At 51.6% G+C, this 20,278-nt stretch overlaps 1 protein-coding gene across 7 annotated transcripts in view; it reads right to left on the bottom strand.

Moving 5' to 3' along the window:
• Positions 1-20,278, bottom strand: part of BCOR (BCL6 corepressor) — an 82,284-nt gene that overhangs the window by 27,975 nt on the left and 34,031 nt on the right. For 5 of the 7 annotated variants that reach the window (XM_065677147.1, XM_065677148.1, XM_065677146.1 and 2 more), the window contains exons 2-6: positions 11,409-11,539; positions 9,894-9,972; positions 6,154-8,982; positions 5,424-5,477; positions 4,783-4,966 (exon numbers count right to left, since the gene is read on the bottom strand). In XM_065677147.1, the coding sequence (XP_065533219.1) occupies positions 4,783-4,966; positions 5,424-5,477; positions 6,154-8,982; positions 9,894-9,972; positions 11,409-11,494 (3,232 nt within the window). In that variant the 5' untranslated portion in view covers positions 11,495-11,539. The remainder of the gene's footprint in view (positions 1-4,782; positions 4,967-5,423; positions 5,478-6,153; positions 8,983-9,893; positions 9,973-11,408; positions 11,540-20,278) is intronic. The other 2 variants (XM_065677149.1, XM_065677151.1) reach the window with 1 other exon arrangement.

Genomic DNA, 20,278 nt, shown 5'->3' with positions numbered 1-20,278 from the left:
AGGGTGCAGGCTCTATTAATGTTTTACCACCGGATTCCACTCTGTCCTCAAACTGTTTTGCAAGCAACCCAGATCAGACGCAGTGTCTCCCCAAATTAAGATATAAATGTCAACAAGAGGCACAGCAACATAAGCATATCGTGCAAGCCCAACAAGGACAAGGAGAATTTATTTGCTTTTGTTCCCCCCTGCCATGTATCTACAACATCCTTTTCTCTATGCCAGGAAGAAAACAACAACAAAATTCTTGTGAGTTTTCGTATCATCATTATTCAAACAGTGACGAGGTAGCCAGAAACACAGGATAAATGCCGAGTTCTCATAGCAACACACCTCAATGAGTAAGGAGATTAAACTCTTAAATGTGTTCCTTCCTCAAGCCTCCAGCATTTGCCAGTGTCACACCAGCTGTAAGAGCCAGCACCAACAATTCAAACCATTTCTCACTGTCCTACCAGTCTAGAAACAAGGAAGAACTAAAGAAGATGCTTCTTCACATATGGTTTCTGCCTGAAGCAGTATCTCCTCCTTAGCGCAGGGCTACAATCACGCAAGAAACAGTTACACACACACACAAACACGCTATCCACAAAAAAACTTTCCTTCACTTTTCCATCTTCCTGTTGCTGTCAGCTGCCTGAGAACAGGCCCTCCCATGCGATGCAAACAAGGAAACACATCTTAGTGTTTAGGCTGCAATTCTCTTGTTCAAATAACATGGCAGCTAAAAACAGCCTTTCCTCTTCCCTGGAGCAACCTCTCATTGCACTCACTTATAGAGGCACCCTTTATTCATCCAAGGATGATAATGACTATCCAAATGCTAAAACACAGTATTCAGCATAGAGATCACAACATCAGTAAGAAATTCCATGAAGTCACCTTCAGCATCCAATTCTGAGTACCCCACGGAACAGAGGGAACCCAGACGAGTTCATTTTTCCTTCCCAGTCCCTCTGGTTGGGAGCTTTCCACATTTGTTTCTTCCTGCCCAAGCCTAGCACACTGCACAAGCAAGCAACCACCATTCTCCCTGCATTGGTTTTTGTTTCTTCCCCTTTTTCTTTTTGCACTATGTCCTGTGGCAGGAAGGTAATAACTGACCAGGGCAAAGGACATGTTTACTGTCTCCATCTTTCATTTGTTCAGGTATACACACAGCCCAGATTGGAAAGCAGAGGATTACCATGCAAAGGGACACCGGCGCCTCGCTCGGATGCTGAACACCAGCTCTAAAGGCTTTGGCACATTATACCAGCTACTTTCACACACAGAAATTGGTTTAACTTTTTCCCCGTGACCTCACACCTTAAGATCAGGCTTTTAACATGTCAGGTTTCATTTTCCCCAGATCAGATTTAAACGGGCAGCGTCTTCCTCTTAGAAAATTAGATACACAGGTAAAATCATGCTTCTAGATCAAGAAATTCACAGCTTGTAGAATTTATTCAATCTTTCGCACTTCGGTATGATTTTCAGTACCACTACAAGAGCTTTGTTATGAACCGACATGAGACCATCACATGCCCATACTGACGCGCATGTCCATGCCAATAGCTTAAATCACTTGATCTCTGAACAATCCTATGACTCATGACATATGCATCCCATAATTTATCATGTTTGTGCTATGGAAATGCACCAGAGCAGCATCGCCTCAGCAACATTTACGAGTCACCTTGGCAACAAAGCAGCTTCGAGGCTGCTCTTAGAACGCCCGGCAAAACCTAAATGAGATGGGAGAGAATTAAAGCACTTCTACGTTACTCCTCGGCTTTAACTGCTCATTAATTAGCTAACACAGCTACCTCCCTTAAATTGGGCCTTTTTTAAAAAACAAAACCTGGAAAAAATAAAAACAAAGAACAAAACCCCACCTTCTTTACCCTTCTCCAGAAGGCACCGTGAAGCTTAAGAAGGCTCTTGGTACAGCAAAGCCATGTACCGCCAAGTTAGAGGGAAAGTTTAAGGAATCAAATGTTTTGCCTTCATTTACTTCCAAAAACGTCTATCCCTACATATGCTGTACAGTTACAAAAATGAGCAGGTCCCAGAGCAAGCTAAAAAAAGAAGTTTCCACCCTATCAGATGCCTCTGTAAGCACCACTTGCCTGTTATTTAGCCTTTGTTGTTGTTGTCATTGCACTGGTAGATTTAGAGGAGCCAAGGGGTTGAGCAGCTGCTAGGACCCAATGGGCTCCTGCACTCCACACCAAGGCAGCAAGCACGGAACCCCCCGAGCCAGCTCCGTGCTACAATCACAGTTTCAGTTGTGGTTTTCCTCTTCCCCACCAACACTGGGCAGGTGAAGTGCTTGTGTCCAAAAGCTCAGTGGTTTTGCTCGTGAATCTCCCGCTCACACACATAAAGGCACGTTGCTTGCTTTCAGGCAGTGCTGGATGAACGCTACATAAAATGAGGTGAAACATCTTTTCAGCAGCAAGATCACTTGCAGGAGGCAGAAAGGAAAATGGAAGAGGCTGCAAACCGTAAACTAGTCCCCACTGAAGAGCTTTAAAGCCAAACACACCAACAGCGTGGTGAGAAATTGGAGGTAAAGGGAAGGCAAGAGGTAAGTAGCTCTGGCTCTTGCTCGTGGTGAATGAAGGGAAGAGCAGGCAGAGCACATCACACCTTTGCTAGTTGCATCGTGAGAGATGCATCACGACCACTGACGACTCAAGCCACAGCAGAGCACAAGCCGCTACACCAGAGGCATTGAAGAAATCTGATACCTGGCTTCTTGATTTATCAGCTGCTATCCCAAGGGGCAGGAGGTGAACCATCACAATAAAAAACTTTTACTGAGACCTGAATCTGCACCAGTAAGTATTTGCTGCTATACAGGCAAGCATACAGAAGAGGAGCTCCCTCAGCAGAGCACATCTGCACCTCTAGGAATTCAGACGTTCCTCTCAACTCTGAAATAGCCTGTTAAGTCAGAGCTAATTCATAGAGGAGACAAACGTACTAATGTAAGACTGAACATACTTTCCCTGCATTTAATAGTCTCAAACACACTTTAGCCAGCAGATTCAAGTGCTGCAGACCTCACTGAATGATGAATTTAATGAGGCACCGTATTCAGCCTTTTGCAAGGATGGAAGGGGGTGTTTCAGCAAACAACGATGTTCTAGTGCTCTTCCTCCCCACAGCCCCACTAAGCAGACTCTCCTTCCCTGCCCTGCACTGATCCCTACCCCACAGACCACTGTCCCCCTCTCATCCCCTGCACCCCTTTTGCCCTGCAGCCAGACCAAGCTGGCAGGACCCCACTGCTCTGCAGCTCTTTATGCTTTCCAGCACACTCAAGGTGAGATTTAACAGAGCATATCACCAAGGCACCCTGAGCCCTCTGACAAGCAAGGAAGGCTGCAAGAGGGACAGCCATAGCAGCAGCCTGGCAAGCTAGTCTTTAGCACAGGGACAGCAAAAGCAGCTGTGCCTTCCTTCCAAAATCTGCCTCAGTATCACTTAGAGAAGGGAAAGCCTACTTGGCTTACAGGAGCTCAGCATTCCCCTCCCCACCCTGGTACCTTCTCTACTTCCACAGTTAAAACTTCCCCTTGTGATTTTGCCAGGCCGATTTTTGTTGAGGCTGTTATTTCAGTGACAGCAATACCACAGTAACTTGATTTAGGTGAATAACCGAGCAAGTACGACTGACCAGCATGCTCTCTGCCAAAAGCATTAACCAAAGACCAGAACAATAATTCAAAGTTATTAAATTGCCTGAACAAAATTTTCTACTAGCCCAACTCATGAATCTCCACCTACAGAAGAGCACACTCAACCACCGAGTTACACGTGCACATGCACACACAGAGTGCAGTCAGCAGTGATTCCTCTTGTTTTGCAATACTTTCAGCATAGTCGGGTTTTTTTTCCCCGACTTGTTCAAAACAAAGTAGCAGCAGGAAGAACTGATCCATTCCTTAGTTATATAGGTAAAAGAGAAAAAAAAAAAGGAAATTGATGGAAGCCACATGCTTACTGAGATTTTTTAAAAAAAAGCTATTTTTCTTTAACACCATAAAAAAAAAAATCTCCTAATACCGTTTATTTCTTGAAGTTTCTCTTAAGACAATGTCACTAGCATGCATTTTCCATAGGCCTCCAACACCTTGCCACAGCCTGGAGGGACAGCCAGCCCGATGGGGACTTCTGCAGCCCCCCGCCAGCCCATGAGGACCTGCCGCACACAGCCCCAGCCACTGCAGCAAGAAGTCACCCAGGCAAACCAGCTTCTCATCGCCTGGAGTTTTACAGCCAGCTTTTATAGGTAAGCCAGCCTGGGAGATCACGTCCTTTCCCACTCTCCACCACCCTTCTGTTCTCCATACCTGCTTTGCCTGAATGCTGCAATACTGGCATCTCCCAGCACTAAACCAACTTCAGGAAGTTGAACCCCTTTTTGCCTCCCTCTCTTCCCCTACTTCCTTTCTCTTTCTGCATTCAAAATATAATCTTGGACCTTTGCCTCCCCGGTTGATGTGGTACCGCACCAATTAAAAGAACAATCTCTTTAAGGTGGCAATTTCAGTGACAGTCAACTATCTCCTGACAAGCAGGTACAACTCTAATCATTAACTTGCAGACCCCAGAACAAGCACAGAGAGCCCCATCCATGGCAGCTCCGTACCTGCAGAGCTTGAGGTCAGTGACTTTAACCAACACCACCCTAAGAATACAAAGATTACACTGCCCGTGCGGCTTTGCCACAAGCTGCCATGGCACAGAGACACACATACGCGTTTTAGAAAGCCATGTAAATTCGCTTACATCTGTCATTGTCATTTTGGTCAGCAACGGCATCTTCCAGAGAGACAGGCTTTGGCTTCTTTTCACTGTTTCCTTTCAAGTTTTCCCAGTCTGCCTGGCTGAATCTGCAGACCTCTGAATCTTTGGTAGCTGTTTGGCCTTCTCTCTCTTTCATCTCCAACTCTGAGAAGCGCATCATTGCACGCTAGAAAGAGAATTGATACGAAAAAAAAAGTCTTGCGATAAAAGCGACTTCATTTGCCTTACCTTATATGAAAGCATTTCCAAAGAATAATCAGCTCGAAACCAAGCTTTCAGATAGATAGCTAGGGTAGGAGCTTAACACACCTGACTTGTAAAACAGTGTTCTAGCATCTATATGCAAATAACCACACAATTCTTTCATATATGTGTATATATATATATAAGATATATATATAAGATATATATAAATGTATACTGTATATAAAACAAAAACATTCCATTTTGGAGGTAAAAGGAGACAAAAACAAAAAGAAAAGAAAAAGAAAATAAAAACAACACAAAACTGCACAATGAATAAAGACGACCATGGCCCACAAACTTCCCTTTGTGTATTTGGAAATGAAATTTAACTCAAAGGTTTATGTAAGAGTCTAGTAATAAAAATTTGAAGAACTGACCTCACAGTAAGCAGCAGGTAGACATAAAATACTGTCCTCTTGTAATCCTTCCATCTATGTAATTAAAATGGGCACTCAATGGATCATTTAGATAATTTCATCCATTTTTATAAGCATAAACCAATTCTTTTCTTAACAATGCAAAACAATTTGGCTTAACTCATCCCTTCATTTAAAGTAAAATACCTTAAGGATATTCCTATACAGTATCTGTCATCCCTCAGCATCAACCTCAGTACCGCTCCTACTTTTCCCTACACGTTTGCTTGGCGCAAATGTTGCCTGAGTCCCGTTAATACATGGCTGCAACTCCTCTCTGCCAAGCTGCACGTTTGGCATGCGAATCACAACTTCTGGGTATGCTTTGCTAGCTGGCACTACAGGCCAGCTGAGAAATTACAGCGCCAAGGGAGCATGCATGCCTGTCCGACTCCCCTCCATAACTGCACAAACATTTCATATGTACATTAACATTTTTACCAGATCATAGTAAAAGCCCTTTAAAGCTTACTAGCACGTACATAGGTAAAAACCACACATACTATTCTTTACTCTCATCAAGAAACTTACTCTGCTATTTAAAACCGTTTTTCTGGCGAGCACACCCTGACAAAAACACCTCCTGATTTCCCCACCTGTGTTGCTTCTCTCAACTTTAAAACTTGACTGTGACTTGCCATACAGAAATAACGACACAAAGCGCGGCGGTCATTGGAGCGCGCGGACTCACCTGCAAGGCCCGCTGCTCCCGGCTGAGCTGGCTGGAGTCCGCGTACAGCTCGGTCGTCACACACTTGAACCGATCACCTACGTAACCAGCAGAATTTGCGATCCTCTTGGCCAACTTCGATGGCTTGGGTTTTAATATTTTGCCATCAGCAGATTCTGTATCATCGGCTCCATCTTTGGTATAGGTCTGGCTGGTGTCAATACTCGGCGGTGCTGTCCCCATGCAGAACGGCTTCGCATCCTCCTGCACCTTGCCAAAAGCTAGAGCCGGAGCATCACTCTCATGAGCACCTTCCAAGTAAGCAGGCGAAGGCTGGACCACCACTCTGTCTTTAGGCTGGCTCACAGACAAATCTTCTTTCCTCAAGCTGAACATCGATGAACTCTGGGTTTGCTTGAAATTATAGGTTTCTTGAAGATCATTATTTCTTCCAAACTCCTCTCTCATTACAATAAAATCTCTGTGCTGCGACGCCTGCTCTACTTTGTGCTTTGTAGGGTCATTAGCCTGATTACTGCTTTCTGCAGCAAAGCTGGCTTTCATTACGTTTGCTTCGCTTTTAGCCTCTTGCTCGTCTCGCAGATCTGGGAAGAGGTGTTTGTCACTTTTGGATGAGTTTTTACTGTGGCCAGAGCTCTGGTGCAATTTCACACTCTTCTCACTGGGTACTTCAAAATGCATCTTCCCGCTGCTCTCCAGGAGCTCTGGCAACCGGCCCCGCATAGCTGGGTCCTCATAGCGGACCCTCTCATGAGACCGTGACCTCCTTTCCACCTTCTCCTCCTTATTGATCTCCAAAGGTGAATGCTGCAGCAGCATGGGGTGTACCATGCCCATCCCCAGTGCGTCTTGGTAGGTCATGAACTCCCCTCGACCTGCTGGCAGGCTGTAGGGAAGGCCAGGTTTGGGAGCCAGGTGGCCGGGGTAGAGGCTGCCATTGGGCAGCAAGACAGGGTGCGGATACACGTGTCCTTTCCCATGGAGCGAAAGAGGGCTGATGGCTATTCCCTCCGGCACGGGGTATGGGATGTAACTCCTGGGGTAGGGCAGAGGTGGGGACCGAAACGCTTCATTAGGAGGCAGAAAGATGGGGCTGGAAGCGAGGGCAGTCTCGCTTGCCTTGAAGTTGGCTTCCTGGCTGCAGGATTTGGCCACCTTACTGCTGTGTTTCGCAGGGGTGGCAACAGGCTGCCCGACATGCTGTATAACCGATGCGGTGCTCTCTGCAGAGCTCCTGGCCGCCTTGGTGCAATCCATGTTGGCATTGGGAGCTGGCGATGCCGACGCCGGCCGCCCCCCCGCCGACACCGTCGTTGAAACACTGCCAACGACCGCCTCTGTGCCACCCATCCTGGGGCAGGATGAGCTCCTTTGCTGCGGGATCACCCAGTCCAAAGCCTTGTTTTTCAGCTGTACGCTCTTCCCGCTGTCCTCATTGGGGCTCGGACCAGGAACAATCCAGGAGGATGGTGCCGTGCTGATAATTTCAGGCCTGTAGATGGGGCAGCCATTCCCAGGAGAAAGAGTTTCTTTCTGTATTATATCGCTGCCAGGCAAGTGCGTCCCCCCTCCCGCCCTGCCATGCACCAGGACTGTCGGCATCATTTTCTTACTGTGGTCTGACTTGCCGGTGGTTTCCGCATCAACAACTTTTGCTGACAAGTCCAGTGGTTTGTCAGCAACGTCTTTGGTCGGGGTCTGCTTTTCCAGGAGCGGTGGGGACCTGCCGTCTTTTCGGTCATGGCCAGCTTTCCTCACATGGGGGGCAGCCGGCGGGGGTGCCTCCCCAGCATCACTGCCTTTGGGAAGCTTCCCATTGGAGAGGCGGGAGGGCGGAAATTCGCCTCCAACATTCACGTAGGGCTTTGGGAGGGTAACAGCGGAGGAGGGAGAGGTGGTGATCCTGGGGAAGTGTTTGTGGAAATCGGCGTAGGCATCCCCGACCTGGGCAGGCAGGGGAAGGCGCGGGGACGGCCGGGGCGAGTGCGGCAGCAGGAGCGCAGGATCCGCCGGGATGTTGGCAGGAGCCGGCTTGGCGGCTGGGACCCGGGGCTGCTTGCTGCTCTGGATGTGGGGGTAGGCGTGCGCATCGACAGGGTTGCCGGGGCTGACACCCATCTTCCACGACAAGCTCTTATCCGGACAGTGCACCAATGGCGGGATCGCCGGTGAAGCTGAAGCGGTCGAGAGCCTCATGGGCGACGCCAGTGACGAAGGGATGTGAGGGGCAACGTAGTGGGAGGGAGGCAGGTATAAAAAACGCTCACCGTTCGTACACACGGGTGAGTAAGCCAGGTGCTGTGGTAAGCTGTAGGTGGACTGCTGAGGTAGCAATGCCTTGTACATGTTCAATGAATACTTATTTGGTGAGTCAAGGAAAGGGTATATGGTGGGCGTCGCGCCCTCCATATAGGGGTTTACCCAGGGGAGCCTTAGGTAGCTAGCACCATTGACACCGAGGGGACTCTGCCTGTCACCCGCGGCTCGGTCCAAACCCAGCGTCTCCCCTGTCGGGACAGCAGAGGTTTTTTGTATTCCAGGAGGTGTTTTGTATATGGCGCTGAAGCCGTTCGGGGCTTTTCCAGAGACAGCTGCGCTTTCTACCGCTTCAGGGGGATTAGACTTAAACTGTATCTCTGGATTTCTTTCAGGAGTAAATCCGAGCCCAGCTATCGAACCCGTAGCATCCCGTGATTTTTCCGAGCCGAGTCCGCACAAGCTGGAATAGACAATACTACTGGGGACTCTGAGTCCTTCTCGCATGAGTCCAGACCTGTCCATACTCAGAGCTGCGAGACTGTCGATGCGATGTGCTGTAGTCGCATCCACCTTCACAGAACAAGAAGTATGTTACTTTCACATTTCACTAACATGATTCCACTCAAGCAGATACATCAGCATTTTGGAAGAGAAACACCACCAAAGCAAACACATTGCTCGTCATGAAAACGTACAGAGGCTGATCACACTGGAAAATGGGAGAACAGGAACCTATGGAGCAATATATATCATCACAAATACCAACACAAATCTCTCTGCACCCAAAACTTATTGGCTAGAAACAAAGACATGAGGCCCCACAGCCCAAGCAGCCAGAAGTGGCCCAGAGATGATGCTCAGTGGCACCACTTCTGTGCAGCAACTGGCTCCTCAGCCCCGGCCCTGTCAGAGTAAGAGGATGTGGGCTGTGGCATGGAAAGCAGGAAGAGAAGGATAGAGAGCCTCTTCTCCTCTTCCTCCAGGACCTCTCCCGCCGCCACAGCTTGCCACCACCACATGATTCATAGGGCAAGGTGTGTGAGGATGTACAAGAAGAAAGGTCTGCCATAGAGTTTCTTCCCCACTTGCCACTCCCAGCATACGCACGAAGAAGGAGAAAACCACCAACTTTGTTGAAACATGGATGTACTTAATGCTTACATGAACTATTTTCGTTACACATACTGGTATGCTGTGGGACATAATTCACAGCAGAGCGGAAGTAAGAGTATGACATCATACAACAAAACACAACACAAAGTCAGTGTCAAGAGATTAACAAGATAAATAAGGCCCCATTTCACCGTTTCACAGAAACAGCTCCCATGTGCCCAAGCCCAGCTAGAGCTGCAACAGAAAGGTGTTTCAATCATTTCTTCACGTGGATCATGTAATAGCACCCAGGGACATCCAGGGGTAGGGAACAGGATGGGGAGGACAGGCACAGATTCAGCCACACCACGAAGCTATTAACTTCTTACCACACTGTGATTCAGGTGATTTTCTTCCCTCAACTCCAGTCTGCTTTTCGGTGCATCACCATCATTAACGGGAATTTTCCTGTTAAAAAACAGAAGCTTACTACTTGAAAGCATCCTCTGCATCTCAGATCAGTACGGGATTGCATCACCTCCGTACTTTGATTGCCCTAAAGAAGTCCCGCATGATACCGTATTTATCTTTCCGCATACCCATGCACAGCGGCTACTTTAGAAAGCAAGGACTATTTGAAAACAAGCATAAAGGGTTTTGACACCAAGAGCACATCAAGCACATCTCAGAAAAGCCTCTTCCAATGCAAGTGGTTTTTGTCAACGTCTTCTCTTTTGCCTCTTGCCCTTCTCTTTTTCTAAGGAGAGAATATGCCATTTTAAACATACCCTGCTCATGTAACATCCATAAACGCTGCTGAGGAAAAAAATTAAAACACACATGCTAATATCATGAATGTCAGCTGTTTCATGCTAAAGAGGGAGATGCACATCTGTGCCATACCAGTGTTGCAGCACTGGGACTTGTTATCACAGAAAGCACCGATAAAGAATATACCTTAGTGCCAAATTTCAAATCCCAGGGATAAAAATTGCTGACATGCAGCAGAAGGAAAGTTTCAGCATTCCCCAGAAGAAGTCCTTTCAATCAAAGTGCTTAAAGGCACATCATCACCTTTAAGCAGAAATGCGATTTTAATGGATCTGTTTTTAAAAGATTCAGCTTTCCTGCAAGCAGCACACAGAATTATTATCCCCAAGTAACTGGGAAGAAAGGGAGGAGGGAGGGTGTGGAAGCAAAGTGAGACATTTGGCCATTTTCCTTCAGCGCATGTTTGCAAATAGTATTCCCTACAAAGACCAAAAAGTTTCCCCCGCCTCTCAGAGGCTTTCCACAAAACAGCGAGAACACGGGCTCAAAGAGAAGACAGAAAAACACTAAAACCACACAGAACCACAGGTGTGCCTGCCGATTCTGCTCAGTGTCATAAAGACTGTAATTTTAATCATCAACTGAATGATATTCAGCAGGAAAAAAAAGGTGGAGATGAAGAGAGAGTCACCTGTAGGGGATGGAAAGGCCGCTGTTCCTATTTCACAAGACAAACTGTTGGGCCAAAGGCAGGGAACACGAAGCCACTTTGCAGAAGCCCCTCTGCCACAGAGTCACCGCAAGAACACATGCACTATTTGGTTTAATTCCCCTTCACAAATATGAATTAATAAATTAATTGTAAAAGCGCATTTAAAGGCTGCTTCAAGTAATCTCCTTAAAGGGCGTCCGAACTTCACTGACCCAGGTTACCTGTTAAATAGTAAATCAGCGACTGCTCTACTGCTCTCAGGCACGTCTTATTTCTCCCCCCTGCCCTCCCTCCACGCTGGGCTGATCTCAAAGCAGGGCAGTGAGCTATCTGCTCCAGTATTAGGGCAGTGAGTAAACTCCAAGACGTCAAGCTGCAGAATTACAGTGTGGTTTAACTTGCCTGAAGCTTAAATATTTACCTGTCTTCATTAATTCCACACATGCGGACCCTTTCATTGCTCATCCAGCTATGAACGTTGCCATACAGGGGAGTTGCAGAAAGCATGACGTCTTCTTAAAAATCACCGCTTTTCTTCTCGGTTTTTATATTCTATTGAAAAGAAAAAGGAAAAAGAGAAAAGAAAGTTGAGCAGATTTGTCTAGGAGGAAGTGCAAACATCACGGCGGAGCAGCTAGCCTCCCTCCGGGTAATTAATAATGAATGCAGGATTGGTGCGGGGAGAGAGCTGCCTATGTTAACCGCTAAGGGAGATACCCTGCAATAAAGGAGCAAATTGAGGGCATTTATAGGTCAGAGGAGATGGATCTTTTCCCCAGCGCACATCCAGAAAATTAAGAATCATTCCAAGCTATAGACAAACAAAAGTTTCTCCGCTGCATTTCATTTCCACAAGAAATGACTCAGCCGGCCAAGTACACACTGGTCCCCAAATATTCATTTCACACAGGCTGAACTGGGGAGGGAGACCCCACAGGCTGAGGGAACATGCCAAACTACCCACATGCGCTCACAAAAGCCCTGCATTAGGAAGGCACAGGAGCAGGCGTGCGGAGCAAGAACAGCCACATCCCATGTGTATTAGCTACGCTGATTGTTGACAAAGCTTTCACGCAGGGACTTAAAACGGAAGAGACGCTGCTAGAGAAGGGATCTAAATAAAAACTCAGCTTTAGCATCTGCACATGACTAACTTGGAGAAAGGGGTTAAAAATAGTAAGTGGGTTGGCGAGCTCCACACCCCTTGATTTGATTAAGCATGGAGCCCTGGTGGCTTCTGCATCGGAGCTGCTGCTGCCGCTGCTGCTGCTGCTGCTGCGAGTGCTTTCAGTAATTCAATGATGCCGGCTCACTCCAGGGAAAGAAATCATTAGCGGGCTCACTGGAGAAGTATTAGCAGTCCGAGAGGATCTGCCCCGTGCGCAGCCGGAGAGGCAGGTGAAAGGTAACCGCATTTCGCGTCCAGTTGTGGAGAGGGAAAGGCTTTCCGTCCCCTGTACCTTTCCTAATGCCACCTTCGCTGGCATTAAATCCTAGTTTGCTGCATGAGCGAAGTGTCAGGACAAGCTGCGTTTTATTAACAGGATTATCGCGGCGCATGATTTATTCCAGTGCAAGATTTTAATTGCTCTTCGGAGGTTGAGTCGTTTCTTTTGACTGAGCTTCAGCCTGCATCCTGCTGCTAAATGCTGGGTTAATAAGTAGGGGGAGCCTTTAATGCACAGGATATCCCTCAGCTCTTCCTCTCTCACAAAAATAGAAGCTTTTAAGCGGGAGGCATGATACTCCTTTTACACACACACACACACACAAGCCAGTAACGGGCGATTGACCACTGGGAGTTTAATGCCTAGCGTCTCCCAATGCATCCATGCTTCCCCAGCAAACTCATTTCCTTTGTCAGGCTACAAATATGCAAATGATCACTTTGGCATTTAATGGGGAAGAAGCCCAGATTGGGCCTTTAACACAATACTTCACACACGTTCAGAGAGGTTTAAGAGCTGAAACGGCAGGAAAGCCTTGTTCCCCAACACTTTTTTCTCCCCTCAGAGAGGCCTTTTGTGCAGAACTCCACGTCTGGAACAAATGTATATTAATGAAACGGCATGTTGATCCTCCTGCCTCCACAACGGTTAGCTTTCCCTAATGAAGTCCACAAAAATCGCTGTGAGGAAACTAAAGTCCACTGAGATTAGATACCATGCTATCATTCAAAAGGAATTATTTCACTGGAAAGACGGTTTCTGGACAGATTTACTGGTTTCCAGATGCGCCGCTCGTAATGTTTTCAATAGAGGCAGCAGCAGCATGGCGAGAGTGATTTAGGGGTTTACGTAAGGTTAGTAGCCACCCCGTGCGCTGCCTCATCCATGAGGGACGGACACCGGTTCAGAGGACACGGGCCTCAGCAGCACACGAGGCCAACCCCCCGCTGCGCCTTGGAGGGGCCGCCTGCGCCTGCCTGGTTTCCTCGGTGGAAGTGTATCATTAAGATAAGGCGCAGTGCCTGAATTAGAGCCCGTCAATCCCCTGACATGTGCAGATAGCAAAATGCTGAAGTTGCACGGGGGGCCGAGAGCTTCCCCAGCCGCAGCAGCGTGGGATCTGGAGGCCCCACATCCCACCACCACCTCTCGAGGGAGGCAAAGTCCACCAGGAGGAAGGGCACGGAGAGGCAGTGGGATATCCTGAGGCCCACCCAGGCGGGTCAGAGCCTGCACCCCGACGGCTGCCGGCCCTTCCCCAAAGCCGCCCTTGGTGCTCCGCGCCCCGGGTGCGCGTGTGTGCAGCTATAATCACCGCCCTGATGAACTTCTTGTGAACTGTTTAAAAGTGGAGGTCTGCTGAACGAGCAGCGGCGCCACTGCCAGCCATAATTTCATTGCAACGAGCAGCAGACTTTTAACTCTTCACACGCCCCTTCCCTCCTCCTGCTATCTCCCTGCAAGCGGATGCCCATCAGGGCCAGCAGCTCGCAGGAGGCTCGGGCGGCTCAGCCAAACGCTGGCAGCTCCACAAGCCCTCGGCAATGCGGGGACGGGACGAGACCGGGGACTCGGGGAGACACCGCTCCTATTTATACCCAGCTTCCGCGGGAGGGGCTGCAACCGGCCCCGTTATGCAACCCCGACGGCGTGCTGAGCGTCCCGGTGTGCGGAGGAAGCCGAGGACACGTCTCTCCCTCTCTCCTTTCCTGCTCCTCCTCCCCTCCCGTCGCAGGTCCCCCTCCCCCCACCGCTGTCAGCGCACCCCAGGGTGCCGCAGCTCCCCCGCCCCCTGCGCTGCGCTGCGCGGCAGGGTGCGGAACGGAGCGGGGCTCGGCCGCCGGAGAGCGAACGGCATTTCCTCCGGGAGGTGTCTGGCCGATAAAGCCATCTGCGGCTAAATATAGACGGTGATGCACGGAGGAGGGAAGAAGGGAGGGAGAGAAGGAGGGTGGCGGGAGGGGGGGCAGACGCGCAACACACACGCGGTTCCGCAGCGATGCCGACGTGTGAAACCAGTTGTTTAAAGCGCCTGCAAGCACTAACCTGCCTCCCGGCGTGCTGCCGAGCAGGGCCCCGGCGTGCCGCGCTGTGCCGCGCCGAGCAGAGCCCTGTCGTGCCGGGAACACCCACGGCCCCGCGCTGCCCCGCGCCGCAGCGGCAGGCAGAGACACACACCGCGCTGTTTGGGCAGCTGATTAAAAAGGGAAACGTTTGGGTCTCCCTCGCAACGTCAACAGACTTTTGGCAGCCATTGACGCCAGCAGCAGCAGCGAAGTTTTGTTAACGCACTCCTGGCGTGGAAACGAGAAAAACCCGATGCCCGCGGGGGGGGAGGAGGAGAAGACGCCGATTCTCCGTGCCTCGGGGGAAAAGAGATGGGGAGGGCAGTCCCGCCCGGCCCGGGGCAGCCTCCTCTCGCCCTCCACATCCCCTGCTCGGCCCCGGGGTGCCCGGAGGCGAGTCAGGTGAAAGCCGGAGAGGCGGTGGGGGGGGCGATAGAGGAAGCCCTGCGGGGCCGGCGGCTGCAGCGAGCCAGGAAGCGGGGTGGGAGGAGAATTGCAGCGGCGCACGAGTTCCCTTTTGGCGCCTTTACTCTTTTCCACCTCCGAGCTCTGCCTGGCAGCCCGCCAGTTTCCACTGCACAAGCCACAGAGCCAGCAGCAGCGGCGGCGGAGGCAGCAGCAGCGCAACGGCAGCCGGCGGGGAGGGCTGCGAGGGTGAAAAGGAGGGGAAAAAAACACCCCTAAGCCTATGAGAGCCTGTGGCACCGACGGAGCGACAGGCGCTCGGGCAAACAACCCGGCCCTTCGGAGATTAAACCCGAGGCAATAAATTGTACAGCTCTGATCGCCACCCCCCACCCCCGCCACCCGGTTCCAGGCCACTGAAATGATCATTTCTAGATTTGCGAAAATCCCTGCGAGAGGAGTGAAAAGCAATCGGGGACTCGTGGCGATCCACTTCGATTAGCCCTCAAAACGTTCATCTGGAGCTTGATTTAAAGGGCAGCGCTTGTATGGTATTTATGAGCTTAAATATGGGCAGCTGCTTATGAATGTGTTCAGGTACCTCGTTCATCTTGTACCTCCTGCTTACATATCTACAAGTTCTAAAAACGCGCAATGCCGCGGAGAGAAAGGAGACTTCAGAGGCACCGTACTGCTGCACCGTTTACAATGAGCCGTTTACAATGGCAGGAGCCAGGGATCTAATATTAGACAAGTGCTTAAAGAACAGGGGTGGCTGCGCTTTAAGAAATACACATACAACTACCTACACCGTAAGTGATTTTCTGCCATCTCCACACAGCATCACCGCTAGTGCCACGTCCTGTAACCCAGAGGAGGAAGCTGCAGACTAAGTAGCCGCCGCACGGATCCCAGGATTAGAGAAGAAGTTTGACCTTTACCCGGGACGTGTGGCATTTCATTTAACCATAAAGCTAAAGCACAATGCGCCAGCGAGATCGCTAAACCGATTTAAAATACATATTGAGTCATGCACGACCGTAGTGCATTTCGGTGCAGGCAGTGTAACGGGGGTCGAAGTCTATTCTAAGGCTGCTGCCGCAGCCACCCCCGTCATGTCCCCGTCGTGTGTCCCCGTTGTCCCACCGGGGCTCCCACACCGTCACGTGTCGGACGGCAACCGGGACTTTCTGCCGTGTAAACACGACGCGGCGGAGCCGTTCGAGGGCAGACTCGGCCGCCGAGAGAGCGCCAGCACCAGCGGGGTATCCTCCCGCCGCCCCGGGCCTGGCTCCGGCCCGGCGGAGACTCCCTCCCTCCTCCTCCTCCTCCTCCGCCCGCAGCAGGGCTCGGAGTGTGTGTGGGGGGGGGGGGGAGTTCCCCCCGCACCGCCTGTCACGCCTTGGACCCTACACACAGACAGTCGCTGCGTCGCAGCGGCAGCGGCGCTTTCCCCCTTTCCCATATGCTGCGAGGCGAATCATCGTATCGCTCTCAGCGCCGGCGGCAGCCAAAAAGGGAAATAAGGGGGAAAAAAAGAGGGAGGGGGGAAAAAAAAGTTTTCAATTAATGATAAGCCCTAGGAACTGGGGAAGGGGGCGGGGGAGGAAGCCAATAAGGAAAGTTAAAATGGCTGGCGATCCTTCAAATAACCCTGGCCGCCTTCCCCCGGGGCTCCCTCCGCGGCAGGCAGTACCGTGTGGGCTCCGGGGAAAGACCCGCACCCCCAGACACACGGCTCCTTAGGGAGGCCCAGGAAAAGGGGGGACGGAGAAGGCACACGGCGATGCCCACCACACCTGAAGGGTACGGGGCATTGCAGGGCGGGCGCCCTCGTTCACATTCCCACCTCCTCCCCCCCGATCTCCCCATTAAAACGGATCGACGGGGCACGATAGGAAAGGTGCACGCACACCGGGAGGGATGGGGGTGGGGGGAACGAGGCAGCTGGTACCCAACTTCCAGGCATCACTGCATGAAGGGTTTCCCGGGGATTCGCGGGGAATACCGATCCCGTCCGCAGCAACGGCAGTCCCGGACTGCCGCTACGGCGCTCGCCGCCACCCCCACAACCACTCTCCCGCTCCGACACGGGCGATGCCTCCGTGCCCAGCGCTCGCCGCGGCGGCGGGCGGGCTGCCCTCGCCGGGGGGGAGCCGGAGGGACCGGGGGTTTCCTCCCCTGCACGCCCGGCCGCTCAGCCCGCCGCCGAGCCGTGAAGAAAGCTGCCGGCGGAGGAGGCGGCGGCGGCAGCGCAGAGAGCCGCAAACCGGCTTTGCCGCAGGAACCCCCTGGCCCCCGCGCAGACGGGGCCCCCCGGCGAGAGCCCGGCCTCCCTCCCTCGCCCACCCGCCGCGGCATCTCCCTACCCAGGGAGTCCGCGCCATTTTAGAGGCACACACACACACACACACACACGCACGGGAGCGAGGTTTCCGCTACTGCTGCCAGAGACAACAGGCAGCAGCCGAGCCCGGGCTGCGAAAGAGGGGCAGCGGCAGCAGCGGGAGAGGGACACACGCACGCACGCACACACGCACGCAGAAATGTGCATTTCAGGTAATTTAAGGCCGCATTCCCGGCGCGGGGAAGAGAGCGCAGCCCTGCGCGCCCCCACCCCATTAACCCGCCGCGCACTCGGCAGCCCGAGAGCCCTTCATTGTTGCCTTTATTCCGTATGGCTTTTGCTTTTCAGGAGAGGGAGAGAAAGAAAAGACAGAGGGGACGGGGGGTAAAAAGAAGAAGAAGGAGAATAAAAAAAAAGACAAATACCACCAAGCCAGCCCCTTCCCCCCGCCCGTCCCCCATTGTTCGGCCGCGGGAGGCTGGGCGAGCGCAGCGCCATGGGCTCGCCATTCACCGGGCTCGCCGAGACCCGCCGTGTCCCGCTATCTCACCCCTCATAGCCTGGCAAACTTACGGGACTGGGGAGGACACACACCTCCTTCCCCCCGCTTCCCCCCCCCCCCCCCCCATATGAAAGTCCCAGCGCTCCAGCGAGAGAGAGTTGGGCGAAAGCCTGCGCTCACTTCCGCAACGTTATCCCTGCAGAAATACCGGAGCACAGCCCCCGTTTCCTTCCCCCAGCCCCCGCCGCAACCCCGGGGCGGGGGGGGAAGGGGGGGCGGGCGGTCTGGAGTGATTAACGGGACGTACGCCCTTGGTTTCCCTCCGGCCACCCAGCGCAGCGCTGCGCGCCGCGGCACACCAGGCGGGGGCTCCCCCCCCCCTCCCCGCATCCGTCGGGGACGTTGGGAGATATTGATCACGGACGACTTCATTTTGCATAATTGCGGCTGACAGGGCCTGTGGTTCCCTCATTTACGGAGCAACAGCTTCGAGGGGCTGATGGATGGGGAGCGGCTCCCACCGCCCCCCCCCAACCATCCCTCCCGCGGCAGCCCCGCCGGGGGCACAGGCTCGTGCCTCATGCAGCAAATGGCCGGCGCACAACAGCGAAATATTAAACTTGGGGTCTCCCGTTTTACCTAGCGCGGCCGGCCCAGAAGCCTCCCGCTCCCCGCAAGGCTTTGTTCGCCGGGCTGCTCCCCGGTGCGGTGGGACCTTCGTCGGACGCACGTAAGAAAAAGTGCTTGGGAAGTTGGGGCTTTTCCCTGCCCCGTTTTTTTCTTTCTTCCCTCCTCCTCCCAACAACAAACAAACAGCTCGGTTTCTGCTAAACAATGCATAAAAATCAGCCTCGCCCCAAAGTTTATGTCGGCTTTACGGTGCTAACGTCTCTCCTTGACGGAAAACGCTTTGCTGAACGCTTCAGGAAAGCAGTGTCAAGCCCTCGGTTCGGAAAGCAGCACGATGAACCCCCCCCCCTCAAGAAACGTCTCCGCAACTCAGTGTCCCACGCCACATCCTCACGTCTCCGCAACTCCGTATCCCAGCCCCGTAACCCCACAAACCAGAGCTCACGCACGTCCAGGGCCGGCAGTACCGGCGCGCCCGCCTCAGCGAGTGGAAAACACCGGGGGGGGGGGGGGAAGGAAACTCAACGACAAGGCTCGTTTTCCCCGTGGAAAAATAATGAAATAAAGAAAAGGAAGGAAAAGGAAGGGGGGAAGAAAAGAAAAAGCAATCCAGATGCCCCTCCGGAGAGGAGGCCGCCGCCGGCCCTGCCTTCCCATCCCGGCGCTCTGCACCGAAACAAAGCAGCGACTCAACTGCGATGCAGATGGGCGGCTATGAATTTTTTGCTGCTGCTTAAAGCTTTAATTACTCGTTCTTGATCCGTGGGACTACGACACGACACCGCCAAGGTTAAAATGCCCTGAACAGCTCTGAGCAGATGTGAACGAGTTGGCAGACGCGCAAATGAGGTCTGCCTCTAAGCATGATAACAAGTGACTAATACATTGCATATCGCTGAAAGAAAATTATTTTTCTCTAATTTGCATTAGCTTTTTTTTTTCCTTCTCCTTTTTTCCTTTTTTTTTTTTTTTTTTTTTACGCCAGCGACATTCCCTCCTCAGAAGCAGCAGCATAATCCTGAAAATATTGCTCCGTGACTTTAAAAGATTTGGAAGAAGGCAGAGGTTGCCAGTGTTTTGGCTATGCAGGCTTGTTTATCTTTCCGCCTTTGCTCGAAGGCGAAACTAGTTTCGCAAGCTGTATTCTTGTACAAAAAATGGCATATATCATATAAAACACCAGTTTATAGAAATTGATGAGAAAATTATGTTGCTAATAGCACAGCGTAATCCATAAAGGACCAAGGGGACAGTCAAGGCCAAAAGAAGGGGAAAAATATATACAGATTGGAGAGAAATAGAGGCAACACACTGATGACCAAGATTACAAAAAAGGGGGGTGGGGAAGGAAATAAGCATCTCCTCTTCCCACCTGCTTTCCACCCTAGAGCTGCCTCATTAAAAAGACAATAGTACGTGGAGGTCACTTACTATATAAAACACAGCGATTCTCTTAAGTACCAGAACTATGTCACGTACAAATATAGGCCGGAACCCAGTTCTCCAAGTTCCCTCGACTTTCCAGAGGCTCTTCTCAAAGAGCCGGGAGAACACTTTGGGTACCAGAGCAAACTTCAAGATCAGGCAACATATTCTGTATCCTGTGCTCAAAAGGCAAGCCACCCGGCTTAGATGCAGTAGCTTTCAGGAGAAAAATAGCTGCCTGGTGTATTTATGCAGAAGCTTTTCCACTAAAAACCTGTTATTGGGGTCCCTGCACGTCCAAGCTACCAGAGGTGCACGCTGCCCGCTCTAGAACTCCTATGCCAACACGTGTTCGGGAGGCAAACACGCTGCCAGCCTCAGGCACCACTGTACTATACCATGCTATGCCATGCCATGCCCTGCCCGAGGCCGCAGGAGGCGGCCCCAGGGCTCCCGGGACGCCTCGCT

This window comes from Lathamus discolor, chromosome 4, assembly GCF_037157495.1.
Source record: "Lathamus discolor isolate bLatDis1 chromosome 4, bLatDis1.hap1, whole genome shotgun sequence".
In the NCBI taxonomy this organism is placed as follows: Eukaryota; Metazoa; Chordata; class Aves; order Psittaciformes; family Psittacidae; genus Lathamus; species Lathamus discolor.
This window is presented reverse-complemented; position numbering and strand designations above follow the sequence as displayed.